The following is a 27,201-nucleotide window of genomic DNA, read 5'->3' on the forward strand; positions in this document are numbered from 1 at the left end:
GAAGCTAAGGCTGAAGGCCCCAGGGCCAGGCGCACTGCTAGGCGCGAGGCACCAAAGGCCAACATTCAGAGAGGCCTCTCAGGCGATCTGAGAGGCGCGACGCGCCAAGGCCCAACATTCTGGGGCCTTTCTCAAGCGCTTTGAGAGGCGCGACGCACTAGGGTGGAAACCTCAGAGGTGAAGTTTGGGCGCGATGCTAGGCACGACACTCTAGCAGGATCCCGATTTTTCCAGCTTAAAAGTGTTAAAAAAAGGATTCCTAATTGTATTAGACTTTGGCTCTAATTTTTCTACCATTATAAATAGACCCTTAGGGATCCATAATTAGGGTTCGACTTTTATTGGGTGTGCAAGAATAAGTATTCACGTTTGTAATAGGTTTTGATCTTTTAACTCTTCTATTTTTCGGAAATCGCATGAACAATTGTATTTTGTTATTTTCTAATAGCATGAGTGGCTAAACGTCTTAGTTATGGAGCTATAGCTACGAATAGATTGTTGACTATTAAAGGCCTGCTGAATTAATTCTTGGTTGTCATTATAAGTTACTTCTACGTTCTTGTTTTAGTATTTTATGATTGATCACCATAAGATAAATATATTGTCTAAACTTGAATCGGGAGAGGAGATGTTAGATAGACCAGAGAATATAGAGAGCTTGATCGACCTATTAAGTTGAGGTGATTTGTGTTCAGGAGTGACGCTCGAACGAACAACTCGCTTGGTTACGAAATAGGATGAAATATAAATGCTCATCAATTAGTCTATTTATCCCCGCTCAACGATGTAGTTAGATAGCTAACTGGGGTAGGCGACTAGAGGTGTGAACCCGACTCATACAATTAACCCTATAAATCAGTAACTTGACGACTAAAATTAGTTCTAAGCCAATAATATGATACATGAGATTCATTGCATGTTGCAGCCTTGGAATTGTCTTTTACTTGCTTGAAACATCATCTTAAAGTCATTCACCTTTAGTTACATTTATTTAGTTGATAATTAGTAGTAGTTAACAATCATCACCATCTCTGAAACGGTTACTTCTATTTTATTTGTGGAGTTAAGTGTTGAATATAAGTTAATCACAAGTCCCTTGAAAATGATAACTCGTTTCTTTAAGAATCTATATTACTTGAGCGATCATGTATACTTGCGTGTATATTGGGGAGCAACAAGAAGGTTTGCACATTTTACTTCAATTCATATGTACATAAGATTAAGTAAACCAAATAATAATAAGTTTTTAGCGATTCATCAACTACAGAAATCTCTACAACTTCTACATATCTGTCCAGACAATGACAGCCTCAGTCCTTAGCCTTATTTCACCATTCTCATGGATAAACAGTGTTTTCGAAATACTTCTCCCTTGTGCTTATGCTGCCAACATTTCAGCTACCATCTGCATCTATTCAGGATTTTGGGTGGCATGAGTTTCTTGTCCAGCAAAAACTTGACCATGCTCTCGTACATCTCGAAATATAGAGAGAAAGGAGTTTAGACCTTCAGAAGAAGCACCCCCTAATATCCACAGCAGCAAGGAGCTGAATGAATTCATAGACCCCGGGTTAGCTCCACCTTCAGACTGGCGGGTATCCACTTGCCCTCCAAGTTGAAGAGAATTACCAAACTCATCTTGGTTTCCATTACCTTGTCCATCTGCAACTACCGGAAATTCATTGGCACCATTTCTTGGCAGTGACGGATCAGTTCTAGGCCCAGGACCAGGAGCCAAATCAACATTAGTTGGAGCAGGACCCCTTCCATTTAATCTTGTAATGTGCAAAGTTGATGCAAGAATCGTAGAGGAGGTGATATGAAAGTCAGGATGCTGCTGAAAATGTGATCGTCTGCTTTGCATAAATCTCTGCAAAGCTGGAACCTGAACAACAAACATACATGGACAGATCCCAAAATGTATTTAGGTTGCAAAAACAAGGAAATTATTTTCCTTTTAAAATATGTATTTACATACGTAGATGAACTCCCATCTAATCTGAAATAAAGCTAGGAATTTGAACAGAGATCAAGTTTAAGCAAATACGCTCGGGATCAATCAGTTGTAAACCTAATTCAAGGAGTGTTAAGATTTGCTGAGGCAGTCATCTAGTCAGCTAAATATAGATCAAGCATGGAATACTCAAAGAAAATACATTCAAGCATGATTTTATCAGCATGATGTTGTCATTATCAATCTGAAATATCATAGTCAATTTGAGAACAGTCAGAAAGTTATTAGGCGTTTAAGTCGAGAGGAACTGTATGTGTAATCTAACTTCAATTAGTTATTCCTCTAGCGTTTCTGTCAGTTGAATTCATTCCTAAAGACATAAACTTTGATTCAACATTCTCTCCATGGGGAGAAATAACAAAGATGTGCTCAAAATGCTTAAGAAATCATTGTTTTTTCTCCTCTGTTTCCCAGCACACTAGCAACTCCTGGACATGGCTGTACAGGATCGACGGAGTATAATAGAACACCGGTAACACATCTTTCAGATGAACTGTTACTGTAAAGCCAGGGAAGATATATTCACACCCACTAAACAGAAATAATATAAGGTTTTCTAGTGTCTAAACATGTTTAATTTCTCAAAGCCCCTAAAACAAAAAGAATCTCTAACTGCTAAAAATATCAAAAGTTGCATTCTACCTCAAAACGGTTCCAGAAGTATAAAATAAGATGTTGCATAAATGCAGCTGTTGTCGAGAGTGCTAGATAAGAAAAACCTGAGAAGATAGACCATGTTTGTCAGATAAGGAACACTGGAAAAGTAAGCAAAAGCTGAACCTTAAGTAATTTGGACATACCATAACTATAAGAAAAGAAGTAGATGTGGAAAACCAGAAAGTAAAGCAAAAAGAAGCGTGGAAAGTACTTCATGGATATTGGTGTGCGTACGCTGCAAAAGATAACCAACGTGGTTAAAATAGAGAAAAAAAGGTAAACAAGAAATAAAATTGTTGAGAATATCATTAAATAACAAAAGTGTGCTCTCTCTAACAGCTTAAGCTTTTAGATGAGATGGTCACACACTTCATCGTGGTAGCAGAGCAGGGCCCATCTCAGCCAATGTTGGATCCCAAAAAAAATCAAAATTGCTCACGCACGCATATGCTAAGCATTGGGCGTGAGGTGGGTAAAAATTACCCAAAATTGCCCATGCATCAGAAGATAAACTGGGCGTGAGGTAGGGTGTTAAAAGCAAAAAGTCTCGCATTGATGGTTAATGAGATGAGTGGACTCCTTATAAGGCTTGGGCAATCCTCCTCCCTTTGAGCTAGCTTTTGGGGTGTGAGTTAAGCCCAAGACCTAATTTAACATGGTATCTGTCTGATATTGAATCTCACCACCACCCAAAATTAAAAAGAATTTCCACGTGCTTGGCCCATGAAAAAGAATCAAATCTGCACATGAGGAGACATGTTGAGAATATCATAAATAATAAAAGTGTGCTCTCTCTAATCTTTCTCAAAAAAAAGCGTGCTCTCTCTAACAGTTTAAGCTTTTAGATGAGATAGTCACATTTTTAACTGAACCTATTTAAGATAGCAAAATAATTGTACTCCTACTTGTACTGGGACCGGGGTGAGGAGAGTAGGGTTGTATGCCCTTAGGCACCTTCCCCGAGGATGGCACTTCCCAACCTTTCTTTTTCAGTGGTACCACAATTTAAGAGGGGTTTTCAAGTTCGGCCGGAATCTATCAGTTCCAACCTTTCAAAGTACAGACTAACTAGCTTGTTGAGATGGAAGACAAGACAATTTATTTTGTTGTGGATATTAAATCCGATGAGATGATGTTTGTGACGATAAATTCCCCTTTTGTGATCTTGTTACATAAAAACATTGAATATACGTCTTGTTCGTATCACTAACTTTTTTGAGTATACATCCAAGTCGGGTCTTTCTTTTGATCTTGTGACGTCATTTACAATCTTTAAGAGCAAAAGAATGGAAATTCCGCGACTGCAATATTTTAAAATAAATCGATTGAAATGGACTATTAGGATAGAATTGAAATTCAGTTACTTTAATTGAAAATTTTTTAACTGAGACTGGAGGATTTGAAAAACTTTTAATCTCAGCTACTATAATTAACCAAAAAAAATAGCAGCAAAAGAAAGAGAAAAACAGGGTAGAGAAACAGCAAAACAGAGCAAGAAGAAAAAGAAGAAAACAAGCGCAGAAAACAGAGGAAAGAAGAGAAGAAAAAAACCATAGGCTGAAGTCGAGAAGCAGAAGAGAGAATGAAAGAAGGATTGATCTCCTACGAAGTCGAGAAGCAAAGAATTGTGTCAAAACCCTAGGCTCTGAAATGTCGAGGACTCCAGGTAATGTCGTAACTTGTATTTATAATTAAAATCAAAGTCTTAAAAGGTTTAAAACAAGAGAATTTTTTTTCTGCGCTTCACACTTCACGCTCTGCCAATTGAAGCGGTCGCTTATCTTCTCCAAGGTCGCTTTAGGTAGTTCAGCAAGAAAGGGTCACTTCGCTTGGCTTCACCGCTATAAGTGTTTTAAAATAGTTATTCCTTTAAAAGTTGCCCAGTTTTTCAGCTCCCATTATAGTTTTTAGTTTCAATAGTTTTCAGATTTAGTTTCAGACTCAGTTTTCAAATTCAATTTTAGCTCACAGGTTCACAATATTTATTATGTGGATTACTTGCTTTACTTTTCTCATTTCATTATATTACATACTTTGTCCAGACTAGTCTTATCCTCCACTCAGGGGGTTAACAGAACTTACTGGTATCCTTCAGAGGTAGTTAACCCGTTTGGGCCTGTCGCATTGTACGGTAGGTGTTGAGTGCGCAGGTGAAGAAGCATGTGGCTAGGGGTAGACTTTCTAAATTTATTGACAGGCTCCGTTGATTTGTTCACAGCAGTAGCTGACCGTTCCAAGAGTTCCATTTATTTAAGACGCTATGTATTTCCTGGGAATGCCCCGAAGGCTTTGTATATAGATTGCAGTCCTTAGAAGCTCATGACTTATCAGTGGATTAGTTTTCAGACGTTTTAACGTTATGTTTGTATTTCAATTTTTCAAACCATTGATTACATACTAGTTTTTATTGTTATGATTAGTTTCTTAATAGCCATCAGACAGAACAGGGTTTACTCAACGGGTATTACAAGTTGGGTGCCAATCATGTGGCACACTAATTTGGGAACAACAGACTACAATTCTTTTCTCCACCAAACGTCTTCTGTCTTGGCAAATAAACATTAGAAATAAGAAATAAAGATAATCATGTAAAATATACTCACAAATAGTGATAGATACAAGAGTACAGGTTTATTCTTCTGATCAATACATAATATTGGCAGAAGTTGCTGATCAAGAAACTAGCCATTAACTCCAGCAGACTAACAAAATGCTGAAGGGGTCTTCCAAGCGGGAAATGTGTGGCTGTTATTAAGGGAGCACCAGATCATTTTCAAATATTAGGCAAAATCTCAGGCAGTATGAATAGGGACTTCAAAGTTCAAGCAGCTTTAAAGAGGTGTTGAAATTGTTTTCCTTCAATCAACTAGATATAGAGCTGACAATCATCACCCAAAAATGTATAGGACCCATCAGGATGTACACCGCTATAGACGTTTCTCAGGTTCCAAACTTAAATCATACTAGTATGAAAGGAGGAAGACCAAAGCATGTATTGCATAGGACAGTCAAGCAACATTAGCACTTCAGATTATCAGGAAGTTAAATGACTTGGGTCGCTACCAAGTACAATCTGAATTTGTCATTTTTTAACTAGTAGAGAGTAGTAATCCATGTCTATGTGCATGACAGCACATGTGACAAACACACACACACACACACACAGACAGAGAGAGAGAAACCTGATTAATGTGAAAAGTTCGCACAGCCAAACAAAAATTAACACCATGAAAGCCAGCAGCTGATCATCATAGAACTCGAACAAAAAAAATAGGATGCCTATCATGATCTGCACGTCGAACTCTAAGTTACACCTGAACGGCCTTGAATATATAACCAACATTCACTGACTACAAAACATACATGGAATCAACTGGGAAATCTTACCGGTACAAAAACAAGGGACTCAATTACATGCACAAAGATCAATTGAAATGTTGGAAGCCTGTGCCGAGCATGATGCTGTAGCTGCACTGCACATATTTTTACAGTAGAAATGTCTAAGAAAGGAAAGGAAGGCAACATCAAACAAAATATAGACAACAAGCAGTAGAGGCTCAACGAATCAACAATTAAACAGCTTGTTTAGAATACAAGATCAACAGAATATTTGTATATGAAAGTTGAGTGCTTCATACTTTGACAACAGCATGACACACCTTTCTTGTTTTCATGTTGACATGTAATTTAATCAATAGAATATGATTGAGAAGTATCCAGATGTGTAAGGCATTATAATTTCACGATATAAAAACACCACTGCAGTTTGTGGCATCAAATATACAAAAGAGAACCTACCCGTAAACTTCAGCATGCGCGTTTGGGTCTCTCTCAATGTAAATGAAACTGACATTGTCGTGGTAAAGAAAACAAAGAGTGACATCATGAGTACACCACACTTTGTGACAAGGTAGTCTGCAAGAAATATGAAGCAAATATTCAAATGGGATCTAATGATATGTTGGGAAGTGCTCACAACAAATCTAACATGTATTTAAGGTGCTCATCATAAGACTTCATATAATCAATATACATGCAAGTGCAAGTACCAGTATGTCAGGTGGAATGTTACATAACTGTTGCACAAATTTTAAATTCTGACAAAGAAGAGAAGCAGCATCTAACTTTCAAGAAATACAATTCTGTGCATCTGTGAGTTACCTAGCTAAGATCAAAATTCAACACTCCGCTAACAAACTACAGAAAACCCCATTGTTCAAAGTCACTAGATGCCATACCCTGCTGTTATTCAGGGTGAAACAACCTTGAGATGAGTATAAGGAAAAGGAACATCCAATTTTCACAATAAAGTTCAATCGAATTCAGTAAAGGATGCAGTAGCCCACAATATAAACACATGACATTAGACTTGGAAGAGAATAGGAAAGAAGGATAAACCTCCAAATCTCGCAGAACTTTCAGGTTGCTCATGTGCATAAGTAAGATTATAGAACTCCTTTGTTTGGTGATTATAAAGATAACCTGCAGAATATATATTATCATGAAGCATCAGTACAGTAAAAGGCAATAAACTATGCCAAAGAGACTTGAATACTAGAATCTTCATAAATCAAGAGGCTGTGGGATTCTCCCAACCCAAAATAGAGACACTTTGAAAGAATGCAGAAGTTTAGATCTGCTACACATTGTGTGTGTGTGTGGGGTGGGGTAACCAGCTGCAGAAGAGCACTAAGAAATAATATATCAGTTTTTCAAATGAAGGCATCATAAGAAGATGCCTGAAATTAACACAAAAATGGTTTAAGTACCAAGATAGAGAGTTTATTGGACCTTATAGTTATTCGAAAAAATACAAGAATTAAAGTAAACAAAACAGAAGCTGATGTTAAGTAAATTAACCATGCCTACAGTTTCTACTGATTTTTCCGTTATGTTAGGTGACATGGTTTTTAATTTTGGAAAACCGTCCAGAATTTGGTTTTGGTTTTGGCTTAGAGAACAAAAATCACACACACATACATTCACACAATGTTGTAGTCTAAATAAACTATACATTTCTGCCTAACTCCAGCTTTAGAATCTCTCCTGACCCTGTTTAGTACATGAACTTCTAAATCATCATACTCTACGGTATTTGCTGTGTACCACATGAACTTCTAAATCATCATATTCTATGTAATTTGCTAATTTACAGGCTTCAGTTTTTAAGATTGGCTTTCCTATTTGTCAGCGAAACTAAACTGTTGTGGCCAATTTGCCTTTTACTTTTATCTACGTAAAATACCTGGAATTACTTCCTTAATACTTGGACTCTTAACATTGTTATTTTCCATCATGTTCTCTTTTCCATGCCAACTTATATAACAGTAACAACTCCTCAATCCCAAACTAGTTGGGATCAAATCCATGTTAACTTATCAAAGGAGAAAAAGTTTTGTACAAATAGATACTCCCTACATCCCATTTTATGTGGCACCATTTGACTTGGCATGATATTAAAGAAAAAAGAAGACTTTTAAACTTGTTGTCTAAAACAATCCTTAGATATTTATGTGGAGTAATCATTTCATTAAGGGTAAAAGAGGAAATTTTAAAGATAAAATCCTTTCTAATTATAGTAAAGTGACATTCTTTTTGGGACGGACTCAAGAGAAAAGTGTGCCACATAAAATGGGATGGAGGGAGTATTTTTTTTTTCAATCATGTGGAGTTCAAAAAACGTTCTACAGAGTAGTGGTTAGATCGACTTTGTAGTACGACGCGGAGTTTTGGCAAGTCAAGAACTCTCATGTTTAGAAGATGCAAGTTGCAGAAATGAGGATGCTGAGATAGATGTGGGCATACTACGAGCGTTAAGATTAGGAATGAGGATATATGGGACAAGGTGGGAGTGGCCACTGTGGTGGATAAGATGAGGAAAGCGAGGTTGATATGGTTTGGGCATGTGAAGAGGAGATGTGCAAATATAAAAAAAATGCTCTCTCTTGTGGGAAACACACCTTTCTCTCTCTCGTGTCCTCTCTTTTTTTCTTTCTCAGTTCGTAACTCCGGTGAGTGCTTTACCGATGGAATTCCTACTTTGCCCTAAGTCATGGATTGGGGATTCTCTTTTAGCACGAGAGGAAGTTTTTCAATTTAAGCATTTTAGTTAAAAGATGGTTCCTTTTAACAGAAGTAGTAGAAGGTTCACTAGCAGCATCAAAATCGATGGCAATAATCCCCAAGTGATCTGCAAAGCCTTGAAACATGCTTCTTTACAATATGGCAACAAGTGCAGAAGGTGGGGAAGACAAGTCCAAGCCTACACTTTCAGAGTCATTCAAAATTTCAATAGTTAAGGTCGATTCGTGAGAATAGAAAGGGATATAAAGGATGCAGTCATCATACCAAAAGGAATCTATAACAAAGGGTGCAGCGACACAACAGTGAAGATTCAGAATTTTTTGGGTTCTTGCCCAAACCCAAGGTTCCATCTTTATGCTGATAAGTCGAGATCCTTTAAGGAGGCCGCAAGATTATCAAACTGCCAAGCATAGCCAATACTGAGATAGGGGCTAGGAACATAGAGAATTATCTTTCAAACATTTGCCCTAAAAAGGATGTCATTCAGGATTGGTTCATTGGGAAATGGCAAGTCACTGTAGGGCTCAAAGTCACCCCCATTTAGAACAACCAATTTTAATTTGAGCTCCCCTCTCAGATTGAAGCAGCAAGGGTAAAAGCCGGTGAATGGTTTAGGTAGGGAGAATATTGACACTGGAATGGTGGTCGCCGGTGGCTGGATCCACCTTAATGGTGCAGAAATCGGAGAACGAATGGATACGAGCCTTAGGAGTCCCAATCCATGCCTTGTCGTTCGAAACTTTAAGTTTTATCAGAGATAAATGTGGAGGATTTATCGGAATAGACGAAGACACAACTTTGAACCTATCTTTATTGGGCTCGAATTTGTGTTGGGAACAACATACAAGAAATTCTGAGGCAATTAGAGATTCTAAGAGAGATGGGGGGTATGAAATCATGATTCTAGAAGATTTGCACACAAAAATCAGGCTAGCCGGAAGAAACAATGCCGGCAAGAAAGGTTAGACGTCCGAAGTGGATGACACATCAGAGAACGCATCATTAGAGGAAGGACAAGTTGGCAGCTTTAAATTGAAAGCAGAAGCACAGCTTTGTCCAGCAGATAAAAGGGCAAGGGTAAAGCAGATAATTAGTAAGAATGGACAATGGAGGTGGGCCAGTCTTGGGCCTAGAGGCTGATAAAGAGTGCTATTTTTAAGGCCCAAGAAGGAGAAAAGGCAAAGCAAAAGTCTCAAAGGAGGTCAGTCTCTTACTTCAAAAGACAATTTGAAAAGTAAAGTCCAGCCCAAGCACAAACAAATTTAATGCGCAGGCATCTGAGATACAAGAGACACAGGACTGAAAAATCCACAGCAACGTCATGCAAAAACAATCGCCGATTCTTTCCTCAGAAATTCACCCTCAGACGCTGATGATGAAGGCTATCAAGAAGGAAGAATACAAAGACCTCTGTGACTCCCATGCATGGACTTAATCTTTGTTTCCAGCTCAGATACAGACTCAAACGGAGTGTGCGATGCTCTCCCTTTAACCTCTTTAACATGGTATAAAGGAGGGTACTTGTCCCCAGGTTATAGACAAGCCTAATACCATTGACACATCAAAGTGGACGAAAATCACCATGTTGAAGTCTTGTAAAGCGTTTGGTGTTAATGCAACAAGATTCGAACATGACCTCTTGGATTTAGTTCTTAGAATGGAGTAAAGAAGGCAAATTCAAATAGAACAACATGAATCCAAGCAGTAGAGGTTAGGGAAAGAGAAGAAGAACAAAGGGGAAGGGGAAGAAAAGAGACTAACATGTGGGATCAATTATGATAGAAGCAGGCAACAATCGAATGGAGTCAAGGGTAGGCAGTACAACTCATTGTCTGGATGAACTTAAAAATCTTGAGTTGGAATGTAAAGGGGCAGAATGAGGAGAGGAAGAGATGCACAATCAAATCTCTCATTCCAAAGTGGAGAGTTGATATCCTTTTTTTGCAACAGGAAACCAAAATTGAAGAATGTTCAGGCTTATTAATCCAACAGTTGTGGAGCAATAGATGGGCGTATTGGGTGGAGCTTAAAGCATCAGGCACTTGGGGGGGTATTCTTGTGATCTGGAACAAAATGAAATGGGTTAAGGTGGATACTTTGCTAGGTTGTCATTCTATTTCTTCTATACTGGAATGTTCTAATGAGAACTTCAGATGGTACTTTACTAGCTTCTATGGTCCTCACACAAATCCGCAAAGGGAGGAGATGTGGGATGTATTAGCAGGAGCCAACCGCTCTACCACTGAGCTACGGAGGAACAATTGGAGATTCAATCTCATCGATTTCAATTCCTAACAAGCTTCAAGAATAGACAGATTTCTTATTTCACCAAAATGGAGTGATTCCTTTAGAGCTGTGAGACATCCTTGGGTGTAGCATTGCAGCACTTTCAACCACCTATTTAGGAATTCCTCTTGGAGCTAAGTTCAAAGCAACAACGTATCTAGAGTTGGCTTCTTGGTAAATCCAGTATTTATCTATGGGAGGAAGATTTACTATGATCAGCAGGTGCTAGATAGAATTCCAACTTATAATATGTCTCTCCACCCCATTCCTGGCAAGGTCTTGGAAAAACTTGACAGAATAAGAAGGGATTTCCTTTGGGAAGGAAACAACAATAAGCACAAATTTCACCTAGTCAAGAGGGACAAAGACATACTGCCTAAGAGGCAAGGGGGCTTATGCATACAAAATTTAGCCTTGCATAACAAGTGTCTCCTGATGAAGTGGCTATGGAGATGCACACGGGAGGAGCAAAGCTTTTGGAAGGAAATTATAATTACCAAGCATGGAGCACTGAATCACTGGAGATCAAAGCTGTTTAACTGAACCGTATGGGGTTGGAGTATGGAAGTATATGAGTAAGCAATGGGGAGAGTTCTCACCGTTCCACCATCTTGCAGTAGGAAATGGCCAGAGAATCAATATTTGGAAAGATAAATGGCTTGAAATTTCTCCTTTAATGTCTGATTTCCCCAACATTTTTCAGATAGCAGTGAACCTGACTCAACAGTACCACAGAACAGAGAAGGAAATGCGTCTCAGAAGGAACCTACAAGACTGGGAGTGGAAATGATAAATCTGCTAGCAGCACTTCACGATGGAAACATCAACCCCTAGGCCCAGACCAATTCAAATGGGGAGTTACAGATAAAAAGAAATTCTTAGTGAAGGCAACCTACAAACTTCTAGGTCCACCGGGCACAATCACAGAGAGTTGGCCATGAAATCTTATTTGAAAGAGCAAATTCCCCCCAAGATAAGTTGCATCAGTTGGACTGCCATGCATGAAGCATGTTTGACACAAGAGAACCTAGCAAAGTGGAAGTTTCAGAATTCAGATGGTCAACAGATGCTATTTGTGCCTGAGGGAAACAGAAACACATAGCCAGCTTTATCTACAATGCCCTGTGGCATCGAATCAATGGAGCATGTCTATAACACTTTTTGGTCTCAAATGGGTCATGCCACAAAACATCAAAGACGCATTCGAAAGCTAGAGCAAATGGAAAGTGGATAGCCCCATCAAGATAATATGGAAGATCATACCAGTAACTATTTGTTGGGAGTATATGGAATGAGAGAAATAGAAGATACTTTGATGGGATATCTGTTAGAAAATTGGCATTTTTTCCAGCTTATTATTTTTACTGTTTTTTACTTATTTCAGTTTAGTGCTTCCTATTTTTAAGCTAGACTTGGTCAACTTTAGTTGCTCAACTTTCTGTAGTTAGTGGCCCCTTTTATGGTTGTTAGTGGCTACTAGATAGGAAATGGTTAGGTTTTTCCTTGTATAAATTCAGATCTTATGCAAATTAATATATAGCTGGAATTTCATAAGTTCACTCAATTTTTATTCTTCAAATCAGTTTCTTGAGTATTTTTGTTCTAACAGATCAGTTTCTTGAGTATTTTTGTTCTAACAGTGGTATCAAAGCCTCTAGTTGATCTTACAGGACCAAAGAGTTTTAACCTACAACACAAATGGCATCCAACAACCTACCTTTAAATCCACCATTCACTTTCACCTGTGAAAATTACCAAATCTGGTCTGTGAAGATGCAAGCTTTTCTGGAAGCCTATGAACTTTGGGAAACTGTGATGGAAGATAAACCACTTGCTGCTCTACCAGCAAATCCTACCTTGGCTCAAATCAAATCCAACAACGAAGAGAAGGCAAAGAAATCTAAAGCCAAGTCGCTTATGCAGAATGCTGTGGCAGATTCTGTGTTTTACAGAATCATGGCTTGCAAAACAGCAAAAGAGGCTTGGGATAGGTTGAAAGAAGAATATCAAGGCAGCGATAGAACACGTCAAATGCAAGTGTTGAACCTGAAAAGAGAGTTCGAGTGCTTGAATATGCAGGATGATGAAACAATCAGTAAGTATGCTGATCGAATCTCCTTAATTGTTAATAACATTAGACTTCTTGGTGAAGAATTTACAGACAAACGAATTGTGGAGAAAGTTCTTGTCACTCTTCCTGAGAGGTTTGAATCTAAGATTTCCTCTCTTGAAGAATCCAAGGACCTGGGCAAACTTTCATTAGGTGAACTAATGAGTGCTCTTCAAGCCCAAGAGCAAAGGAGGACTATGAGACGGGACAAGTTCACTGAAGGAGCTTTCTCTGTACAAAAACAAATATTTGGTAAAGGAAAGCAACAGGTCAACCAAAATAATAAGGGCAAGCATGATGGAGGAAACAATAGTGGAGATGTTAAGAAGAAGTTCCCTCCGTGCAAACATTGTAAAAGAACTACACATCTGGAGAAGTACTGTTGGTGGAGAGTCGATGCTATATGCGGCAACTGTAAGCAGACAGGGCACATATCCAAGGTCTGCAAATCAAGAGCAAAGGCCTCTGGTTCTTTACAAGCACAAGTAGCAGAAGCTGCGGATGCACATGAGGAGCAACTCTTTGCGGTTTCATACTTTTCAATCAATGAATCCTCTGATTCATGGCTTCTTGACAGTGGTTGCACACATCACTTGTGCAATGATGCTGAAATGTTCAAATTCCTCGATGATACTTACAAATCTAAAGTAAAAGTGGGAAACGGTGAGGCAGTAGAAGTCAAAGGCAGAGGTACAGTGTCTATCTCAACAATATCAGGTATCAAAACTATTCCTGATGTTTTGTACACACCTGATATGAGTCAAAATTTGTTGAGTGTTGGACAAATGCTTGAAAATAATTATTCTCTGCATTTTAAGAATCGTGAATGTGTTGTTTCTGACCCTTCTGGAGTAGAATTATTTTATGTCAAGATGAGCAACAGAATGTTTTCAGTTGATTGGGAGAAAATAACTGAGCAGGCTTACACTATTACTTCACAAACATGTACAAACCTATGGCACAAAAGGTTTGGTCACTTCAATCTGAGAAGCATCGCAGAGATGAAAAAGAAGGAGCTAGTGGAAAATATGCCTGAATTTCTTTCTAATGCTCAAGTTTGTGAAACTTGCCAACAGGGAAAGCAAACAAAATTGCCATTTCAAGCAAATCAAGTATGGAGAGCTAACCAGAAACTTCAGCTCATTCATACGGATGTTTGCGGCCCAATGAAAACACATTCATTGAGTGGTAACAAATACTTTCTCCTCTTTATTGATGACTACACCAGAATGTGTTGGGTTTATTTCATTAGACTGAAGAGTGAAGTCTTTGATGTTTTTAAACAATTTAAAGCTTTAGTAGAAAATCAATGTAATCTTAGTATTAAGGCTTTAAGGTCTGACAATGGAGGAGAATATACTTCTTTTCAGTTTGTGGAGTTTTGTAATAGCACAGGTATTGAACGTCAATTGACATTACCATACACTCCTCAACAAAATGGCGTGTCTGAAAGGAAGAACAGGACAGTAATGGAGATGGCCAGATGTCTTTTGCTCGAAAGAAAGATCCCAAATCAGTTTTGGGCGGAGGCAGTCAATACCTCTGTATATTTGCTGAACAGATTGCCTACTAAGCCATTGCAGGACATGACTCCATATGAAGCTTGGTGTGGGAACAAACCATCAGCACACCATCTCAGAATCTTTGGGTGTATATGCTATTATCGAGTTCCAGAAACAAAGAGGACTAAGCTGGACAACAAGGCTCATAAAGGCATATTTATGGGCTATAGTTCATCCAAAGGTTACAGGATTTTCTGTTTGAGATCAGAAAAAACTAATTCTCAGCCGAGAAGTGAAGTTTGATGAAGCAGCTGGTTGGGATTGGAAAAATCAGAAGACCTCTCATTCTGATTTATTTTCAAAAGAGCAGCCTCAACTTTCAGAAGATGAACTAGTGGATGATGTACCAGTGAGGGGAACTCGATCCTTAAAAGATGTCTATCAGCGGTGTAACTTGGTTACCTCTGAACCAACAAGCTATGCTGAAGCACAAGACTCTCAGGCATGGAGGAGAGCTATGCAAGATGAACTAGACATGATCGAGAAGAACGAAACCTGGCAGCTTGTTGACAGACCTAGAAATCGCAAGGTGATTGGTGTAAAATGGATTTTCAAGACAAAACTCAATCCTGATGGAACAATTTGCAAACATAAGGCTAGATTGGTGGTGAAGGGATACGCACAACAATATGGTGTGGATTACCAGGAAACATTTGCTCCTGTAGCAAGGTATGACACAATCAAGCTTATTTTTGCATTTGCATCTCATAGCTCCTGGCAGATTCATCAACTTGATGTCAAATCAGCTTTTTTGAATGGTTTGCTTGCTGAAGAGATCTATGTAGAGCAACCTGATGGTTTCTCAATTCCTGGAACAGAGGATCAAGTTTATCTCTTAACGAAGGCCTTGTATGGCCTAAAACAAGCCCCAAGGGCATGGTATGAGAGGATGGACAATCATCTCATCCAACTTGGCTTTAGTAGAAGTCAAAGTGAAGCTACTCTGTATGTGAAAGTCACTGCAGGTGAGTCCTTAATTGTCTCAATTTATGTGGATGACATGCTTGTGACAGGAAGCAAAATTGAACTAATCCAAAGGTTCAAGGATGAAATGGAGAAAATCTTTGAAATGACTGATCTTGGAGTCATGAAGTACTTTCTTGGCATGGAAGTGTTGCAATCCAGTGATGGAATTTTCATATGCCAGCAGAAATACATTTCAGATATTCTAAACAGGTTCAAAATGCAAGACTGCAAACCTGTGAGTACTCCAATCTCTACTGGTGTGAAGCTTGGCAAGGATGAGGATTCCGAAAAAGTGGATGATAGTATGTATAGAAGCTTAATTGGCAGTCTTCTATATCTAACCGCAAGCAGACCTGACATTCTATTTGTTGTAAGTTTGCTCTCTAGGTTCATGCATTCGCCTAGAGACACACACTTCACAGCGGCTAAAAGAGTGTTAAGGTATATTAAAGGAACCAGCAAGTTTGGAATTTTTTTCCCAACATCTGCCGAAGTAACCATGAACCTGATCGGGTACTCTGATAGTGATTGGGGTGGCGGAGTTGATAATTCCAGAAGCACCACTGGATATCTTTTTTGTTTGGGGACAAGTTGTTTTAGTTGGAGCTCTAGGAAACAAGAAACTACAGCTCAATCAACAGCAGAAACTGAGTACATAGCTGCTGCATCTGCTGTGAATCAAGCTATCTGGCTAAGGAAGATGTTGAAAGACTTGGGCTATGAACAAACAGAAGCTACCAAGATCATGTGTGACAACAGTTCAGCAGTTTCTATCTCAAAAAATCCAGTGTTTCATGGTCGAACTAAGCATATCAAGATCAAGTTTCATTTTATTAGAGAAGTCCAACAATCTAATGAAGTGTTGCTTGTTCATTGTTCATCTCAGAACCAGCTAGCTGACATTTTCACTAAGTCATTGCCAAAGGAAAGGTTTGAAGATCTGAGGCAACGAATTGGTGTTTGCCACAAAAATGCCAAGGAGGAGTGTTAGAAAATTGGCATTTTTTCCAGCTTATTATTTTTACTGTTTTTTACTTATTTCAGTTTAGTGCTTCCTATTTTTAAGCTAGACTTAGTCAACTTTAGTTGCTCAACTTTCTGAAGTTAGTGGCCCCTTTAATGGCTGTTAGTGGCCCCTTTTATGGTTGTTAGTGGCTACTAGATAGGAAATGGTTAGGTTTTTCCTTGTATAAATTCAGATCTTATGCAAATTAATATATAGCTGGAATTTCATAAGTTCACTCAATTTTTATTCTTCAAATCAGTTTCTTGAGTATTTTTGTTCTAATAGATCAGTTTCTTGAGTATTTTTGTTCTAACAATATCAACTACCTACCGATCTCTAAGAGCTAAATGCATTTTGTATCTGTATAGTTGGGTTTATTTGTCCCCTATAGATTCCCCAGATACCCTTTTGAACTTTGCTAGTTCCTTGTCTTTAGTATAATGTTTGTAATGGAGCTTCTTAGTTATTTTTGCTACACTCTTTTGTAACTCGTATGCATCTCCTTGATGCAAGCAATGGAAGCCTTTAGTTCATCAAAAAACAGGAGATGTGCAAATGCCCCCATGAGGAAGTGTGGGAGGTTGGATACAGGGGGTACGAGGAGAGGTAGAGGTAGGCCAAAGAAGCATTGGAATAGGTGATTAGAAAGTACATGGCGCAACTTCAGGTTACCGAGGAGATGACCTTAGATACGAAGATGTGGAGGTCGTGAATTAGGGTAGAAGATTAGAGTAGGCAGTGGAGCTTTTAATTGCTTTTCAATGGGATTACGCTTAGTGGTGGTCTCGAGCATCGTGTCAATCGTAGTATTAGTGCTATTCATGTAATTTTTTTCTTTTGTTATCTGTTACCATTTGTTATTTATTGTATTTCGGTGATCACACTATTTTGTGGATGCTACTTTTTTCTTCTCTATTAGTTGGCATGCTTTCTCCACTACCGTTTTTCATTTTTCATTACTATTTTGATTTGCTACACTTGAGATGTGGGCCCTTTGGAAATAGCCTCTCTACTTCCATGAGGTAGGGGTAAGATCTATGTACACTCTACCCTCCCCAAACCCCACTTGTGGAATTTCACGAGGTATGTTGTCATTGAGAGTTTGGAGAACAACTTTGCCTATGTGAGTTTCGCATATTGATTCCAAGCCTAGATAAAAGGAGGGAGTAGTGATAGGTTGACGATCACATAAAAAAAAAGAGTTTATAACACAAACCCATTTTGCAAGTTTGTTATTATGGGAAGTTCCTAAAAAGAATCGGACATTACATATACAATACTTGAATCTCCCAATTGAATTGAGGACAAACACCTACAAAAAGATTGCTTGAATTCAAGGAGGTCGCTTTGATTGTCTTTTCTGAGTGACAAAAAGAGGGAAAAGAATGGGTCAGAAGAAAGTGTCATTTTGGACTTACCCAATCAATGTCCCGAGATGTTTATCAGGTAAATTCAATATAACAAGCACCTGTTGGCATTCTAGACTTCTCCTTTCATGGCCAATCCAAAACATAATTAGGTACTTCTTGATCGTAAATATTGTTATTTATTATTCAAGAATTCTTGTTTAGGTGCTTGGTAGGAGCAAAGGGTCTAGCAGAGAGTGAAATGCATACAGATCGGAAAGAACACCTTTGGTGAAACCACTCTGCTGAACCGACACAGTAACTGGTCCCAAACATTGTGGGTAGGTCTACTTTGTCCCTAAAATATAAACTTGAGCACTTCTGATCTTTTTTACTTTAATTATAAAGTTTGTTTGTTGAAAGAGAATTTATGAGACAACTCATGTAGATGGAAAGTCACGAGCAATGCATATGATCATCTTATGCTCATATCTAAAGACACACTAGCAAGAGTCAAAGCTAATTGTGTCGGCTCTTTTGTAGTGGAAAGTTATGTGTCATATTGTGGTGAGATGAATGTATGTTTTCTCAACTAACTCAGTATGGGCGTGGGTATTTGTGTCAGAGTATGAATGAGTGCCTCTAAGAGCTTTCTACTTGGATGTGATGAATAAACTCTGAAATTAGAGGGAAAGTGGGCACCAATTGTCACTATGGTAAGCTCTTGCATGCCTCTATTGTTATGGTATGGAGAAAAAGAGTGAAGGAATGTGAAATGTATGTCATTTTTTGGGGATGAGTGAATGTGTGTGTATTTGGCTAGTCTGCTCTCCCGGTTGTGATAAGAATGAGAAGGTTGTTTGTGTATCGCAAAGCTCTTTCTACTTTATTATATACATATATTTCTCGTTATGTTGTTTTGTATGTGTTGTCTCTATGAGTGAATTTATATAGATCATGAAGGAATGTAAAGATGACTAAAAATAGGAGTTAGGTGTAAGATTCTCTGGGGTGAGGTAGAAGAGGTCCATGGTGTAGTCATGTGAAGGAAGAATTGTGTGACACTTTGTTCTACAATGATGAAGAAAAAAAGGGTGGGGTGTTTTTTATATAGATAAAAGAAACAAGAGTTTTTTTTTGGCTCTTTTCTCAAGAAGAGTAGAGTTGAGGTTATAAAAGTGACTTCTCCATCAGTTTTAAAAAACATAGTTTGACATTCTACTAAAGACTAAGCTTAATTTTTGAAAACTTGAATGACTAAATATGTTCCATTGTGATATTTCGAGGAAAATGGACTTACCCCAAACTTCAGAGAAATTGTGTAAAAAACTCATAAATTAGCCATAATGTGATTACCCTTCAAAATGACTTTATAGTCTAGTTAGCATACATGTGCATGTAGGGAAAGGCATGTCGGTACCTAATTATAATAGGAGTAGATTACACCTATGTTGCTCGGACTCTTCAAAAATGTCAACGGGTGTGTGTTGGATCCTTCAAAAATAGTGTTTTTTTAAGGATCCGACAAGGATGTGGCAACATTTTTGGAGAGGCCGAGCAACTTAATTACACTACCTACTATTTATTTTCTTATTTTTTACGACAAGGAAAATTTGTAGCCGCTACCCTTTGGGTGTGCACAAGGTAATACCTCCGCTCCTATGCAATAGCTCGCAAACCTCACAGGAGAGGTAACCCGCACTAGGCAAGCCCACTGCAACGTGCTCGACCCTTCTACCTACTATATTTACATATATTCTAGAATATTCACAAGGACTCTTACACACTGATTCTAGAGAACCGCTAATATGTCTTGAAAGAAAATATTTAGTATTCTAATGAAATTATCCCAAATAGAAGATGTTTTGAAGATTCTGTGAGCTCTACCAACAAGATAAAGTGTAACTGTATATTTTGTTTTGCTTATGGTGTAGGATGGAACATGCATATGAGGCTGAAACAGTTCTACAATCATTAGACTCTTTACAAGATTAGACAGGGCACACTTTTGTTGAGTGTTCTTTTGCTAATGGTACATCCCAATAGCACATCCTTTGCGCTGATCTAATTCATAAAATTACTTTACCTTCTCAAATATATTAGTCCAAATGAGCACACTTGAAATAGAGGATCTTTTCATGGATATAGAAGATTCATATAGTACGGCTTTTAGGCATAGTAATTATTTGATTGTAGTGTTTGGAAATTATTGATCTTCCACATGATGTAATTTATGTACAAAAACTGACTTTTCAATGTCAAATGTAGGCGACTAGTGTGCAACTGTGTTGAACCATAAATTTTCACTCTACAATTGCGCACAAGTCTTTTCTTTAAGCTGCCTAAACCAGTCACAATACGTTTCAAGCTGTTCAAACCAAGTATTTGTGCAGGTAGTTCTGGTTCTAGTTCAACACAATGTCAAGTATGATTTGATTTTTCCATTTATAACGAAACTGTCACCTACTTATTTTGTTCTAGCTTTAAGTATGCAGATGGGGCCTCCTGGTTTATCATACAGTAATATGGCCAATGTAATGGAATATAGCAGTGGACACAGAACCTCAGGATATGCTGTTACTCAAGTGAGAGCAGATAAACAGACAAAAGGTTGTTGAGGTCTTGAATACTTTATACCTTCACCAGGAGAATTCAACAAACTATTCATCAATATAGTGTCATATCCCACAAGTCTGTTTATAAGAAGCTGCTGCCACCTGGATAAAAAAAAAGAAGTTTTCCATTAAAATATGAAGTTTTACCTAAAATAAGTTATCAGAACTCAATTGTATTAAAATCTTCAAATAAAAACTGAATTCAATAAGAGTAACAAACTTTGACCAACCAAGTCGTAATCACAAATAAGAGGGCATAAGAAAGAAAAGGAAGTTTTTGGGTAAAGGAATCCTTGCAGTTATAATTTTTGATGAATGACTGGTGTTACAGCAAAAGTGTATTCACAGGAGTGAAAGATTTGCTAATCAAGCAAGAAGTTGAAAGAGAAAAAGGGGAAGGGAACATTATTTGCATTGTAAGGCCATAATCCTGTCCCATGTTTTTCCACCACGTCTGTTCTAAGAGATAACAAAACAAGCTCAGTAACATAAAATGGGAAATAAAATAGAGGAAAAAAATAAAAGATAAAACAAAGATGAGAATTCTTCTTCAATATATGACAACCGCTGGGTAACCTGCAATTTCCCAGCAACCTTCGGCAAGAATGATCTCCGGCAAACTCCTCAGAGTAATAAAACCTGCCGGCGACTACGACTGAATAAGGAAAATACTGCTTTGGTCTTCTTATTCTTCTCTCTTTCATTTCCAGCGAATGCAAGAAACTCTGGTCTTCTTCTTTCTTTTCCGGCGAATGCAAGAACCTCTCTGCAACACTTTCTTTCTCTATCTCTGCCGGTGACCACGGAAACACCACAAAACCAGATCTGTCTATTTTTCCATTAGTTCATTCTAATATTTGGGGTCCTACTAGAATCAGCCAACCTTAGGATTTTGTTAGTTTGTTAGTCTCATTGATGATTATTCAAGATGTAGTTGGATTTTCTTAATGCAAGATCATTCTGAGTGATTTCCTATATCCAAAAGTTTTCCTGAAATACAAAATCAATTTGGTGTTCGATTCATACTTTTCGTAGTAACAATACCTTAGAATACTTATCCTACCAGTTTCAGGAATTTATGATTCACTAAGGAATTATTCACTAGACATCTTGTTCGTACACCACTCAACAAAAAGGAAGAATAGACATCTCATTGAGACTGCTGGCACTTTTCTCATTGAATCCCATGTTCTACTGCACTTTTGGGGTGATGCAATCCTCACATCTTGTTATTATTTAATTAATAGAATGCCTTCATCTTACATTCAGAATCAGATTCTCTATTCCATATTGTTTCCTCAGTTACATGCAGTGTTATCAAAAGCGAAAAGCGCAAAAAAGCTCTAAGGTCCGTGGGGGCTTTAAGCGCAAAGCGCAAATAAAGCGTGGGCTTTAATGAAAAAAGGCGCAAAGGGAGAAAAGAATACAAATATATATGTTTAGCCAAGACTAATAATTATAAATATGAATGACAAATATATGACCAAAGAAATTGAAAAAATATTATGATAAAGTGAAATATCAATTATTTAGTGTCACTTCTTCATAAGAGGCTCATTGGCAAGGAAATGTTTGTCTTAGAACCTTGATGACAACACTGAAGCACACATAAAGCGAGGCGAAGCGCTCAACACGTTTTGAGCCTCGCTTTAGGGCTTAAGCGCGCTTAAAGCGCGCCTTTGATAACACTGGTTACATGTACTCTATCCCTCTTGTGTCTTTGGGAGCACATGCTTTGTTCATAACATATCCCCAAGAAAAGATAAATTTGCCCCTCATGCTCTCGAATGTGTCTTTCTTGATTACTTTTGAGTTCAAAAAGGGCATTGTTGCTATTCACCTGATCTTCGTCGATATCTTATGTCAACCGATGTCACATTCTTTGAATCTCAACCTTACTATACATCTTCTAATCATGTTGATATTTCTGAGGTTTTGTCCATATCTCAGTTCTTACCTATACCGGCTTTTGAGAAATCTACAGTTACTCTACATCTCCACCAGCAATGCCACAACTCCTGACTTATCATCGTCTTCCGCATCCAGCAGTAGGCCTAGATGACTCATGTCATACGCCAGACTTTGCTCTTACTACGGACATGCCTTTTCCTAGCCAGCCGATTGCACTTCAAAAAGGTATATGATTCACTTGTAATGCTAACCCCCATTACACTTTCTTGAGTTATCACCGTCTATCATCACCTCATTATGCCTTTGTATCATCTTTGTCCTATATTTCCATCCCTAAAACTATAGGTGAAGCACTTTCCCACACAGTTGGAGGCAAGCTATGATAGACGAGATGTCTGCTTTACATACAAGTGGTACTTGGAAGCTAGGCAAATCCACTGTTGGCTACTGTTGGGTTATGCCATCAAAATTGGTCTAAATAGTCAAGTTTATCGACTTAAGGCTCGCTTTGCTGCCAAAGGGTATACTCAGATATTTGGGCTAGATTACAATGATACTTTCTCTCCCAAGGTTAAAATAACATGTGTACCTTTTTTCTATCTATGGTTGTTGTTAATTATGGTATATTTGGATAGTGTAGATATGAAATTTTTTTAATATGGTATGATTAAATAATCTAGATATGAGAATATTTTCTAATCTCTTTAATTAGGCAATTACGAGATTGTGTAATATTTTATCATCTTCTTTCCTTATTTACATTATCTGTAACAAGTTATTTAATCCCATCAACTTGAGGGAGTGATCAATCAATTCAATTCCCAATATCTCTTCTTCTTCTAATTTCTCATGGTATCAGAGCTATTGGTTTTTTAGCCCTTTCTCGGAATGTTCTTCTATTTCAGTAATAAAAATTGAAAAAAAAAATAGAGGGATTGATCAACTGGTTGCTAAATCAACAATATCAGAAAACTGTCAAATCTCATCTCTCTTTCTTCAATACTTCTTTTTGTGACAAAAAAAAGGCTCATATTGGATGGATCATCTCAATCTATCCCTTTAATTGGACCAGACTATAATGACTACCTTCAGTATTAAAAATCAAGGCAACAATCATCAATTGCTTGCACAATACAACCTAATAACTCCTTTTATTATGTCGCATAGTCTTCGTTTCAGGAACAATGGATTCTTGATTCTGGTGCTTCTGACCATATTTCTGGTGACAAAAACACTCTCTATCTTACTTCCCCTTCTACTCTCTCTATTGTTACTTTGGCGAATGGATCAAAGACGATTGTAAAAGGGATAGGTATAGCTCATCCTCTGCCTTCCATACATGTAAAATCAGTCCTTTTTGCACCTGAAGGTCCATACAATCTTATTTCCATTAGCAAATTAACAAAAAACCTAAAATGCACTATAACCTTCTTTGATGATTTTGTTTTGTGCGGGATCGGAGTACGGGGCAGGTGATTAGAAAAGGACACACGAGTCACAAGGATTGTACCTACTCTTTATCCCAAAACCACATGTTGCTTTCACTTCTGTTGTTTCTTTTGAATTGCTCCATAGTCAATTGGGTCATCCAAGTCTTCTAGTCTCCTGAAATTGCAAAAGATGGTCCCCAATTTATCTAGTTTATCTTTGTTAGAATGTGAGTCGTGTCAGCTTGGTAAGCACACTCATTCCTCTTTCCCAAACGCGTCAATAATAGGGCCACCTCTATGTTTGAAATTATTCATTCGAATATATGGGGTCCAAGTCGTGTCAGACTATTCTCGGTGCACATGGTTAATTTTAACGAAAAATAGATCTCAGCTATTCTCTATCTTTCAGAAATTTCATGCTGAAATCCGCAATCAATTTGGCATTTCCATTAAGAAGTTAATCAGTAATAATGCTCGAGAATACTTCTCTACTTCTCTCTCTTATTTTATGTCATCCCAGGACATATTGCACTTGTCTTCTTGTGCACATACTCCTCAACAAAACGGAGTTGCTGAGCAAAAGAACATGCATCTAATTGAAACAGCTTGAACATTGCTCATTCACAATCATGTCCCTATACGTTTTGGGGGTGATGTTGTTATTACGACTTGTTATTTAATCAATCACATGCCTTCATCTATTTTGCAGTATCAGAGTCCTCACTCAGTCCTTTATCCGGACCAAAATTTGTTTCCTCTTCCTCCACGTGTGTTTGGTTGCACCTGTTTTGTTCATAACCTTACCCCGGGAAAAGATAAATTTTAGCACACGGCTTTTAAATGTGTCTTTCTTGGGTATTCTCATCTACAAAAAAGTTATAAATGCTTTGATCCTTCTACCAATAAGTACTTGATCTCTGCTAAGATTGGCAGGGGGACCGGGTCGGCCCGCGATCGGTCCGAGAACCGGCTCGCTGGACCCGGTCCCGTTAAAGACTCGCGGGATGGGGGCTTCGGGATTAGGGGACCGGTACCGGTCCGGTTCACCCGTTGGTCCCAGTCGACCCGGCCCGGTCCCGGCCCAGATGAACCGGCCGGTTCGCGGGATCCCCTAACAATTTTCTTTTTTTTTTTTTTTTTTAATTCTATCCGTTAGGCAACGGCTAGTGGGCCCCCCCAACGGATTTTTTGACAGTTTTTTCCCCCTACCCAACACCCCCTACCACCCCTACTTTTAATAATTTACTTTAAACCCTCAAGTTATTATAAATACACTTTAACCCACTTTTAATATTATAAATACCCCTCTATCCCTTATTATTTCTTACAAAATCATATATTCTCTCATCTATTTTTTATATCCTTTCAAGTCTCAATCTTAAGTCTCAAATCTCAATATTTTATTCCATTTAAGTCTCATATTATATCATAATATATATAATTCTCATATTTGCTATCAAATATTGCTATCAAATATTGGAGTTCCAAATTACAAGTTACAACAAACTACAAGCTTCAAGAATCGGTTATAACGTCTGCTATTAACGCAGACGTTTGGTACATTCGTTTCATAATATTTATATTTTATTTTTCTTCATTAATTTTTGTGTTATTATTATTTTTATATTATACTTTACATATAATTAAATATGAGTTCTAACAAAAAAGATACCGGTAAAGGAAAAGAGAAAGAACCAAGTGGCATTAGTAGATTATTTAATTTTACTAAAAAAAGTAGTAAGGAAAAAAATAAGAGTAAATGTGGTGGTACTTCTAGAGTTAGATTTAATACAAATGATTCTACTTATGTTGATGATACTTCTTATGATATTGATTCAAATGCTCAACTCGATCGTGAACTTTTACAACAAATTTATGGTGATATTAATCCTTATCTTGATGAAAATTCAGGTGAAGAAGTAGAAGTTGGTTCGGGAGAAGATGAATTAGAAGATACACCTACTAGTCCGGTGACAAATCTTCCAAATGAAACTACAAATTCAACGGAGCAAAATTCTGGACGCCCACCCCTTATACCTCCTACAAGGGAGAAGGTGTAGTATCAACACCCTAAAACTTCTGTTGTGTGGCAATTTATGACTTTAGATAAGGAAAATTCTATTGCTATTTGTAATAAATGTAAGCAACCTTTTAAACTTAAACAAGGTGGAGGTCAAGGTGGGACGGGGGGCTTAAATAGACATTTGTTATCTTGTGTGCCGATTCAATATAAAGAAGCTAAATCATTAGACAGTAGAAAAAAAGGAATTCCAGTTAATGATTTTGATATTAATGTTAATGAATCGGTAAGGGCTTCTAACATGGTTCAAGGAACATTAGATCCTTCTAACCCCGGTGGTCCACTAACACAACGTAAATATAATAAGGAAAGAGATCGTGAAAATTTAGCTAAAATGGTTTCTGTTCGTGGTTTACCTTATAGTTTTCCTTCACATCCCGGTTTTATTGAATATATTCAACAAACTTATAATCCTAATTATAGAGGTTTTTCAAGAAATACTGTTAAATATGATGTTTTTGTATATCAAGGTAAACATTGTCAATATCTTCGTTGTGTGTTTAGCATATTAGATTGTAGAGTGTCTATAACTTCGGGCATGGGTCGTAGTTTAACTGTTACAGCACATTGGATTGATCATAACTGGAATTTGCAAAAAAGAATCTTAAGTTATAAAGAATGTGTAGAGAAAAAAATTGGTGCATATTTAGCTTCAAATATTTTGAGTGTTATAGATTATTACATACTTATAGATAAAGTAATGTCTGTCGCATTAGATAATGCATCTAATAATGTAAACGCTGCTAGTATGTTAAAAACTAGATTATGTCCAATTGATGTTAATTCTTTTCATGTTAGATGTGTTGCACATGTATTAAATTTAGTTGTACAAGATGGTATTTCATTATTTGAATGTGGTTGTATGAAAATTGAATATGTTGTTGCCTGGATTTTTTATGCTAATAGAGCTGCTAGAATTAGGGAATTTAATGAGCGTTGTGTACTATGTGATTTGCCACCAAGAAAAATTCCAAGACATATTAAAACAAGGTGGAATTCTTTTTACGAAATATTTTCAGTTGCTTACGAATATAGAGGACCCATACAAATGGTGTTTAATGCTCATAATGCTGACCCATTAGACAGAATTTGTGAAGAAGATTGGGAAGAAACTAATGAACTATTAGAATTTTT

At 37.6% G+C, this 27,201-nt stretch overlaps 1 protein-coding gene across 1 annotated transcript in view; it reads right to left on the bottom strand.

The window, feature by feature from the left end:
* Window positions 1-1,219: 1,219 nt before the first annotated feature.
* The window catches only part of LOC125832781 (membralin-like protein At1g60995), a 45,362-nt gene continuing 19,380 nt past the window's right edge, over window positions 1,220-27,201 (bottom strand). Inside the window, exons 7-14 of the mRNA XM_049511977.1 lie at window positions 20,669-20,748; window positions 7,070-7,153; window positions 6,470-6,586; window positions 6,059-6,144; window positions 5,854-5,960; window positions 2,815-2,906; window positions 2,657-2,733; window positions 1,220-1,885 (exon numbers count right to left, since the gene is read on the bottom strand). Coding sequence (XP_049367934.1) covers window positions 1,412-1,885; window positions 2,657-2,733; window positions 2,815-2,906; window positions 5,854-5,960; window positions 6,059-6,144; window positions 6,470-6,586; window positions 7,070-7,153; window positions 20,669-20,748 — 1,117 coding nt within the window. The 3' untranslated portion in view covers window positions 1,220-1,411. The remainder of the gene's footprint in view (window positions 1,886-2,656; window positions 2,734-2,814; window positions 2,907-5,853; window positions 5,961-6,058; window positions 6,145-6,469; window positions 6,587-7,069; window positions 7,154-20,668; window positions 20,749-27,201) is intronic.

Source organism: Solanum verrucosum, unplaced genomic scaffold, assembly GCF_900185275.1.
Source record: "Solanum verrucosum unplaced genomic scaffold, falcon-dt-bn FXZP01000035.1, whole genome shotgun sequence".
Lineage (NCBI taxonomy): Eukaryota > Viridiplantae > Streptophyta > Magnoliopsida > Solanales > Solanaceae > Solanum > Solanum verrucosum.